This window comes from Eschrichtius robustus, chromosome 2 (assembly GCF_028021215.1).
Source record: "Eschrichtius robustus isolate mEscRob2 chromosome 2, mEscRob2.pri, whole genome shotgun sequence".
Lineage (NCBI taxonomy): Eukaryota > Metazoa > Chordata > Mammalia > Artiodactyla > Eschrichtiidae > Eschrichtius > Eschrichtius robustus.
In genome coordinates this window covers 119,117,519-119,127,500 of record NC_090825.1, presented here as the reverse complement: position 1 = coordinate 119,127,500, position 9,982 = coordinate 119,117,519, and the positions used below count along the sequence as shown (strand labels likewise).

The 9,982-nt window shown below is 50.2% G+C and overlaps 1 protein-coding gene across 4 annotated transcripts in view; it reads left to right on the top strand.

Moving 5' to 3' along the window:
- Window positions 1-9,098, top strand: part of SPRY4 (sprouty RTK signaling antagonist 4) — a 14,111-nt gene extending 5,013 nt beyond the window's left edge. For 2 of the 4 annotated variants that reach the window (XM_068536086.1, XM_068536087.1), the window contains exon 2: window positions 4,573-9,098. In XM_068536086.1, the coding sequence (XP_068392187.1) occupies window positions 4,620-5,519 (900 nt within the window). In that variant the 5' untranslated portion in view covers window positions 4,573-4,619 and the 3' untranslated portion in view covers window positions 5,520-9,098. Of the gene's footprint in view, window positions 4,366-4,572 lie in introns of all 4 variants that reach the window. The other 2 variants (XM_068536084.1, XM_068536085.1) reach the window with 2 other exon arrangements.
- Window positions 9,099-9,982: the final 884 nt, after the last annotated feature.

Here is a 9,982-nt window from a genome sequence, read left to right as displayed (position 1 = left end):
GTCTGCTGCCTTGGTGCTCAGCCCCTCCCCACAGGTACACATGCAATGTCAGGGTCACAGACGAAGCCGCAAATACAGGGCAGTGTGCTCTGGGCTTTTTGATATCCTGCTGATTCAGTATTCTAGGACTCTCTTCTTCTGCCTTCCTTTTACCCTAGCTCCTCCTTCCCTTCCCCACAGACCTGGACCAGGAAGCCACATACATGAACGTGCCCTAGGGACCCTTAAGTTCAGCTTCATAGGGGGGAGGAGACGGGATTCCTGCCCACTCTAGGCTTTCCTTTTAGGGACTGCTTTGTGGTGAGATCTTACAAATGAGACCCATTCAACCTTAAGAAAACTAAAAATGAAAACACCTAGAAAAATGGGGGTGTGTGAGGTGACAAAAGGGATGCCAAAGAAAATGGAAGTGAAGATGTCTTGCGCTCTGACCCTTCCTTTAATGACAGATTTCAAACCCCCAGCCTCTGCTTTCCACACTAAAAATTCCCCTAACTGAGGGCCAGTCTGATGTCAGCCCTGTCTGGCTTCATTTCCAGGCTGGTTGGGTTAAGAACCCGAAGATGGCCCAATGAGGTTCCCTGAGGGCTGGTGGCAGACCTGGGAGACTGGCGGAGTTCATGGCTATAAGAGAGAAGGGTGCTTCCGTGCCCTTCCATGAATACCCAGAAGTTATTGCAAGTCAGGGTCGCAGGGCTGAAGTTGCAGCCTCTGGAGCCTCTGCTACCTGGGTTCGAATCCTGCCCTGACCACTTGCCTGCTCTATGACCCTTTGTTCTTCCATTTCTTCCTCTGCAAAATGGGTATTATCCTCCAAGGAGATGGTGAGGATTGAAGGAGAAAATCATTGAGGATTTAGCACAGAGCTTGACACCAAGAAATGTTTCATAAATGCTTGCTGCTCCCCTAATTATTAATTATTTTTAGAAGGTTGGAGTGGAGGTAAAAGTTTCCTTTCCTCATGCTAATCAATAAGGCTGCCACCTAAAATTCGATAGAGGTGCTTCTCTGGCTAAGTGGACTGCTGGCTTTGTTTCTCTGTCCACAGCCTTCCAAATTGGCCATCAGTCTCCCAAACAGCCTAAATGAGGCAAAGCCTCCTCTCTCATATTTGTATTATAAATCTCTTCCTTCCTTGCAGGGGAAGCAGAGTACATATTAAACTGCACTTAAGTTCGGCAGCGTTGCGCAGACTGGAGGGTGGGTGTGTCCCAGTGAGTAGAGATCAATCTTCTAAGCCGAGGACTTGCGGGGGTTTTGAGACACCATTTAGCTGTGTTGAGGGGTTATCAAACAGGCTATCGGGAAGTTGTTTTTCTTGTCAGCCAAATGAATTCCACCCTCCTGCGGAGGGTCCTGGCTAATTGGGAGGTGAGGCCATGAAGCCTGAGAAGGTTGGAGTGGTACAACTCTGAGCCCCTGGTGGCCGGAAGGCATCTTCCATCAGGGTTATGATAGGGAAGATGCATTTTACAATATGCCTGCTGGAGCCATCTTGGATGCAGCATGTCCCAAGAGAGCTGAGTCATCGTGGACTGAACCCCCCACCCCCATGTCTGGCCCTGAGTGCAGGCCCAGATGTTGACAGCTGTCTCTGGAGGGTGATGGGAGCCTGCTAATGCCAATATCCCCATCGCCTGCAGGCGCTGCTCCCACCCTGGCTTCCTGGTGGGACTTTTTCCATGAATCTGCCTTGTGATTCCAGGGCCTATTAAAATCCCCAAGCATTGCCCATGCCTTTTGCTTCCTCCATAGAAAGTGTGCCCGTTCTTATAGAACCCCAGGAATAGAATCAGGGGAAGGAGAGTGGATAAACTGTTTAGGGGAGGGAGTACCCACAGCATGGCCAGTCCCAATCCTAGTCCTAAGAGGCAAAAAGCCCAACTACATGGGGCAATACAACCTTCAAACTACCACTGACATTTTGTTGGCAGGACCCTGAGTATTTGTGACCTGAGCTTCTGGAATAAGGGAATCGCGTTGTCTTCGTCCTGGATGGGGGTTCTGGCTGAGGCACCTCTTGACTGGCGCCAGAGTCGTCTCCTGTGCTTCTGTCAGCATTTTCCATTCTTCTGCCTAGTCACACCTTTTCCTCCAGGCAAAGTCTGGGACCCGGGGCTCCTAACCTTCTTCTCTTGACCCCAAACACACTTATTCTAGAAGCAAGGCTTTGGAGTGCCTGCAAAGAATAAAGTGGGCTGAGGTAGCATTCCCCTGAAGTTCTGCCCCATGGCCATCTTGATCCTTGGAAAAACTCCTCTCTCTGAATGCTTAACTAACATCCCCCATCCAGCCCTGACCCCAGGATCCCCAAAGGAGGGCTGCCTTGGCAGATGACTATTTCTTGGTGGCAGACCTGCCAGACACTTAAGTCTAACTCTGCCATGGGGAAGTCTCCTCTTTGAAGAAGATGCTCTCCTGACATGTGGAGGGAACACAGAGGCAGGAGGCAGGCTACCTCTAGGCAGACATGCTCTGAGATGGGAGAAACTATGCACAGACATCTCACTTAAGTAGATAGGACTGTGGGAGCAAAGCCCTTGTTCATGAGCCCATAGTTCATGCCTTTGCGAAGGGGAAATATCAGTTGACTGAGCAATGAACCTTGCAGAAAAGACTTAATGCTTTTTTTTTTTTTTGCAGTATACAGGGGACAACCTTGTGGATAAGCTCCCTTTCATCCACTTCATGAACTTCGCATCTAGACCTAGCTCTTTATTTCAGACAGGCTGGACAGCATCTAAGGAGGCCCTTCCCCAATTTAACCATTTCTGATCAAACTGTTGTTTCCAAGCAGGGGAAGTATAATACAGAGTTGCCCTGAATGCCTTTTTTTTCTCTCTTCATTCTTTACTATAGACATTGATAAGTATGGATGTGTCACTCGGGGCAGGTGTCATTCTCCTATGATTGGAATACTGGGATGACCAGCTGTGTCCCAAGTCTGGAGGGATACAGGGTTAGAACTGGAAGTGGAAACCTATCCACATCCCCTTCTTAGGCATCACCTTTGAGGCAAGGTGAACCTAATAACGGAGGTACAGGGTCAGCTCTCCAAATTAGAACATCATTAGCGTCTTGAAAAAGCATTTACTGAAACCCCATCCCATAGCACGTTAACCCAATGGTCTTTTTTTTCTTCCCCCCCCCCCCCCCCCAAAGGTGGTTATCTTCCCCTTTTATCCGAACCCTGGCTATCTGTTCTGTCCTCCACTCCCAAGCCCGGTGGAATCTTCCCAGAGTCTAATCTTTCTCTGGAATTCCAAATCGTGCCCCTTGGGCAGAGGTCTTGGCCTCTGTTGCTATTTCTTTAAATTGATCTCCAGCCGAATTCTGAATGTAAAGGTCAGCAGGCGAGGAAATGGCACTTCTAATAGAAAACAATGTGCACTTTCTAAATTTGAACCAAGGCGTTTCCACTCTTTGATTTAAGTGACTTCCTGGGGTTCCGTGTCAGGCACTGCAGTTGAATCTCTGGCCGGATTCCAACTTAAAATTGCACTCTCTCGGTGAAATTAGAAACTGATCCAGGGTTGGCTTAGCTATTCTAGTAAATAGCATTTAGGCTGAATGTTCAGCTCAGCACTTGGCAATGGGTGATGTGAGTGCCCCTTGGGAGGATTTCCCATCCAAGTTGTCAGAGGTGCACCTACCCAGGGGTTATTGGCCACTAGATGTTGCTGCTCTTAGAAGTAGTGGTAGTAAGTTAATATCCTGGATGTGCAGGCCTCAGATACAGCTCTTCCTTCTCTTGTGATTATCTGAAATAACGGCTTTTGTTTATCCAGCTGAGAAACTACATGGGAGCATACAGGGACTGTGTCATGGTCACCACATCCTCAGCACTCAGCACAACGCTTGGTACTTATTAGTCGTGCTTATTAGTGCTCAGGAAATCCAAACTGTTGCTCTCTGGGATGGTGATAAATTAAGAGTATGTGCTGTGTGTCAGGCAAAATGCTAGGTCCTAGATATGCATTTTCTCATTTAGTCCTCACAAGAACCCATTTTACAGATGAAACTACTAAGGCATAGAGGTTAAAGAACCTCATTCACAGTAACACTGCTAGGCAGAGGTGAGAATTTGAACTTGGATCTGATTCCAGAGCCTGTGTTTATAACTGCTAAGCTGTATCTGTCTTAAATCAGGAGCATGTTTCATGGGGGTTATAAGAATGAGCTCGGACGGCACAGGTTTGAGCCCTAGTTCTCCTACTGATGGTTTTGTGTGACTGTGGACAAGTTACTTTGAACATTAGTTTCCTGTAACTAGAAAAGGGATAATAATAGTAGTTACATTTTAGGTTTATTGTGAAGAGTCAATGACGTAATAAATATGGTGCTTAGAAGAGTCCCTGGCACATAGTAAGTACTAAATAAGTTATTTCTACCACTTACTATTGTTGTTGTTGTCATTATTAATCAAAGCCATAATACTGGAGAGTCCACCAAAGGAATTCCAGTTCCCATTTCATTTGGGCTCCCAAGGACCTGACGGGGGGTGGGGTGGGTGTGTAAACAGGCCACATACTGATGCCTGGAATCCATTCTCTCTTCCGCCCCCGACTCCAGGGCCCCTAGAAGCCTGTTTCTCTGCACAGCCCAGGACCTCTGGCCCCATGGAGCCCCCGATCCCACAGAGCGTCCCCTTGACTCCCAGCTCAGTCATGGTCCAGCCCCTTCTGGACAGCCGTATGGCCCACGGCCGGCTCCAGCACCCCCTCACCATTCTCCCCATCGACCAGATGAAGACTAGCCACGTGGAGAACGACTACATCGACAATCCTGGCCTGGCACCCCCCACCGGCCCCAAGAGGACCCGGGGCAGAGCCCCAGAGCTGGCCCTGACCCCCGCCCGCTGTGACCAGGACATCACCCACCACTGGATCTCGTTCAGCGGGCGCCCCAGCTCTGTGAGCAGCAGCAGCAGCACGTCCTCTGACCAGCGTCTCTTAGACCACATGGCCCCGCCGCCCGTGGCCGACCAGGCCTCCCCGAGGGCTGTGCGCATCCAGCCCAAGGCCATCCACTGCAAGCCCCTGGACCTCAAGGGCCCGGCCGTCCCCCCAGAGCTGGACAAGCACTTCTTGCTGTGCGAGGCCTGCGGGAAGTGTAAGTGCAAGGAGTGCGCGTCCCCCCGGACGTTGCCCTCCTGCTGGGTCTGCAACCAGGAGTGCCTGTGCTCCGCCCAGACGCTGGTCAACTATGGCACCTGCATGTGCCTGGTGCAGGGCGTCTTCTACCACTGCACCAACGAGGACGATGAGGGCTCCTGCGCCGACCACCCCTGCTCCTGCTCCCGCTCCAACTGCTGCGCCCGCTGGTCCTTCATGGGCGCCCTCTCCCTGGTGCTGCCCTGCCTGCTCTGCTACCTGCCTGCCACCGGCTGCGTGAAGCTGGCCCAGCGCGGCTACGACCGCCTGCGCCGCCCCGGATGCCGCTGCAAGCACACGAACAGCGTCATCTGCAAGGCAGCCACCGGGGACGCCAAGGCCAGCAGACCCGACAAGCCTTTCTGACACCTGGGGTCGAGTCCCGGCGCTTCCCCCTGGGAACTTGGTTCCCTGCTCACACCTGAGAAGGACCACCACAGCGAGGCCAGAGGGTTTAGCATCCTCAGGCTGACCCTGCCAGTCTGCCCACTCCCTACCCCCAGCTTCTGAAGAAACAGAGACCACAATCACCCATCCTTCTCTTCCCCAAAAGGATGAAGAAGCACTTTGGGTTTTTTTTTTTTTTTCCCAGGGTCCTGGAACTTTGTGTGAAACAGATAGTGGCAGGGGCGTGGTGTGGTTTGGGGGCGATTTTTCTTTTTCAGAAGATGGAATACAGATGTGGACACATATCCGGAAGTTGCAGCTGCTTGAATGCCTTCCCAGCCCTCCTCCACCCTCCCTCTCTCCCCGCTCTTTTGCATTCCCTCTGGCTGCCTGGGAGGAATCGGTAACTGAGTGGCCAGGGGACCTTGGAAGAAGACCCTTGGAGTTTTGCCGTCTATACCTTCTTCTCCCAGCCTCTACCCCGGTTTGCCCCGACATCTTGGGGAAGGTGTAGACCCTGGCGATCCCTTTTGTATATACTTGGGAGCCCCCCTCGTTCCTCGCTCTGCCCGGAGCCACGGATGGATTTAGGAACCACTGCACAGTACCTTTTCTCCCTTCCAGCTTCCTCACTAACTCTTGGGGGTGTTCCACTCATAACACCGTCCTTCGGCTCTTACTGGGTCACAGACTCACCCGCCCGCTACGTGTCCCAAGCTCTCTCTACCCAGATCTTTTCCAGAAACGTTATGGGTAGAGAAGGCCAGGGCGGCAACTTCGAGACCAAATAGCGTTTTGCCAATGAGTCTGAGGCTGTGGTCTCTGGATCCAGTCATCATGTTTTTATAGAATCATTAAACCAGATGCTAACGGTGTTTTAAGAAATAATAATAAAACACTTGCTTCCTTTTGGGCCACCCCCAGGAAGGGCTGATTTCAAAATCTGGGGGGCGAGCAACCTCAAGGAACACAATCCCCCTCCCCACCAAGAAGAGGATTTTAACAGCAAAGAAGAGAGGCAGCACCTCCCATTGGCAGAGTGATGAGAGTTGAGGCGAGCTGGGTGTGGGTTTCTTCTCTCCTGATTCTGCTGCTTGCTGTCATAGCCTTTTGTGTACAGTGTCTGTATCTTTAATGTAAATAGACAGATGATGAAAAAAGAGTCTATTTTAGTGTTAGGAAGCCCTGGCGGGGGAGTCAGAAGAATGCGGGTGGGGGAAAGATTCTCCGGGGGCTTCTTGGGATTGAGCCCTGCTTCTGTGCGTGGCTACATGAGCCCCTCCCAACAGCCCCCAAAGACGTAGCAACTCTTTCTCTCAAGGTGCTAAAGGACTCAGAAAGTGCAGCTCGTCCGGTGGGTAGGTACTTGTTGCATGCAAAAGCTGTAGTGTGTCCGGTCCTTCCTCCCTAGCTATTGTGCGGGGTTTTTGCTTAGTGTGGTATTTTGTGCCTCCCTCTCTTTCCCCCCATGAGAGAAAGTAGTCTGGGTCAGAAAAGCTACCCCAGCTGATATTGGAAGTGCGCTGGGCACAGCGTTTGTAGCATTTCCAGTTTGTCCTGTAGGAACAGAACAGCCTCCAGGAAGGAGGCAGGTAGCTGTGATTGATGGTCATGCACCCAGTGCTTCTCAAGGACTTTTTTTTTTTCCCTTCTTGAAGACTAGTAGTAACATCTTATGATTTAGAATAAGTTAATTGTAACCGTAGGTATTTATTGACTGGTGGAAAGGAGGGGAGGGTCTTATTATTTTAGGCTTTATTTATATAACATATGCTGGCTTGTAAAAGGCAAATATGAAATACTGCATCTGCGTTTTCTAAGGCTGATTCCTGTAGCTACCTTTGCCACAGTCATGATGGATGTATGGATATTCTTGCACAAATCAGAGGGAATGGTAGAAAAAACACATTCAGCCAACCACTTATCCTAATTGAATGTATCAGATGTGTACTGAAGGGACTGGAGATGTTTTCCTCAGAACAGGTGTGCAGAGGTTACCCCAAAAAAGAGAGGGCACACGTCCTCTCTTGGTGAGACCTCAGAACTTTTCCCAAAGCCCCTCCCTCAAATGTCTCCGTGGGAAACTTGACCCAGTGGCAAGTTGCACTTTGGTGATCTTTGGAGTTCTACACGCCCATTCTGTGGAGAGTTGATTTACATAAGCTGTGCATACACACACACACACATACATACATACATACATATACCCCTACCCCACGGCCTCTATCTACATAGACCCTGTTACCTGGCAAACAGCCTCCTGAACCCTGACTTTTTGTGTATATAGCTATAAACATGGATTTTTCTGGGTTTTGGCTTTCTTTTTTTCCCTTCCCCTGTTTTGGCTTGTTCTTTTTGGTTTGCATCTAGCCTGCTAGATGGATGTCTGCAGAACTCTCTGTGTCCTGTGTGCTCAACTTCGGTTCACCCAGCTTTGTTGCACAGCTATCCCTCAGCATGTTTTCCTTGGCAAAAAGAAAACTGGCTTGCCCATGGCCCCCGGGGGCCAGTCAAGGACCACTGAGGGACCTAGCTCTCAGAAACACGGCACATTTCTGTGGCTGCTTCTGGCTGGTTGCGTGTCCTGTCACCAATGGCTTGCTCGGCTGGATTATGCCTCGTGTTGACCTTCTTTTGAAAAGTGCCAGCTGCTTCCCACTTCCGTTCAACCTGGGGTGGCTGGTGGTTCTGCCTGGAACCGGGGGTGGGATCCACAAACCTGGGTCCAGGATGCTTGCCCTAAGGGGCCAAGGCTGCTTCTCCTCAAGGGTGGGTTTGTGAAGGCCCAACACTCCAGCCGGCACCCTGGGAACTGGGTCTAGGAGAGCCCAGCCCTCACAGGTAGATGACAGGGTAGAACCAAGGCTCCTCAAGGTCCCTGGCTGGGAGGAGCCAAGACCAGTCCCTGCTATTGATATGGGCCCTTCACAGCTGACAGAGATGGAAGACGATCACGTGATGTGCCTGGTTCTTTCCGCGTTCCGGAGTCTGCGTGCATCCCTCCTGGGCATCGAGCGAGGCCCAGTTAGATTATGATGAGCCCAAGTGTGGAAAGTGTGGGCTGGGGCCAGCATCCAGATCCCATCACCTTCATGGTCTCTGTGCTGCCCCAGGAGATGTCCAGTGGGGTGTAGGCAGCACAACTTGGCACTGTGCAAGTCACCAGGGCATCCTGCAAACTTCACTGGCCTTCTGCTTCATGCCTTCGGTAAGCATTTTCATGCCCTCTGCTTACTGTGACAGGTGATGACAAATCTTACGCTGCCATTTTTTGCTGTGGGTAACTCTGTGTGGTGTCTTATCTTGCTTTCTCTTCTCACTGCCCCACGGTTTGGTTTCATGTTACAAACAGAAAAGCTGTTCAAGGGTCCCACCCTGGCACATTTTCTCTCTTCACTGTAACCCCTTCTCACCCTACATCAAAAGTTACCACAGAAGGTTTCCTTTGTATAGAATATTTATTTTGAAGCTCTATTTTAATAGTATTTATTTTAGAAAGTCTACTATTGTAAGAGTTCTTCTGTTTGTGAAGAAAAAGCAAGTTAAAAACTGAATGTACTGATCTAGAAAATATATATAAATATATATTGTTAAATATACACAGGACTGCCGTTTCTCTGTGTGTCTGTGTGTTCACACTCCCAACATCTTCACCCAGCAAGGTGCCACGTTTGTCAAAGAACAAATGGAAATGAGTAGCCAAGCTCTGGCAGACAAAGGCAGGGGGAGAGGGCGCCTGGCCCTTGTCCTGCCTCTAGGATGACCTGAGAGTCGGTGGAGGAAAGCTTCACTTTCTTACGAAGCTGAATCCTGCCAGGTGCTAAATCCTCTGGCAAGCCCTCCCCTACACGAGGGTGCATTGGTAACAGATGGACAGCAAAACTGGGCAGTGGGAGAGGTTCATCTGACCTGCCCAGTTGACAAAAATTCTGCAACTCTCCTTTTAGCCTTGGTGCCCCCAAGCAGATTTTCATGTACATACACATACAGGCTTACAGAAGGCAAACACACAAGCCCTTGGCAGTTTCCTTATTTTCACTAGATTGGTGCATATTGCACAAAACCCGTCCCCTTTGACCTCTAAAGACTTGCATCTATTAGATGACTTGCCTCTGCCTTTCCAGTGCACCTTCCATTCTACCTATGCCTCCATCTCCCCACCACGCAGCCACTTCTCAGATGATCTACTTTTGATTCATATGCCGATCACAAGGAACGTTTGACTTTTATGTGAACACATATCTCTTGTTTGCTGAAAAAGGAATTGAGAAATAAAGACATTTTTCTGTTACCAGTAAGGGGGGTCCGACAGCCAACAATGGTGGGCAGAAGGGGCTGGAGGGAGAGGTGAGATCAGGAGCCCTGGGTCCAGCTCTGGTTTTCTCTGGGGTCTTCCAAGTCGTTGTGAAAGACTTGGGGTCCTCTTTGAGACCTCCAAACGC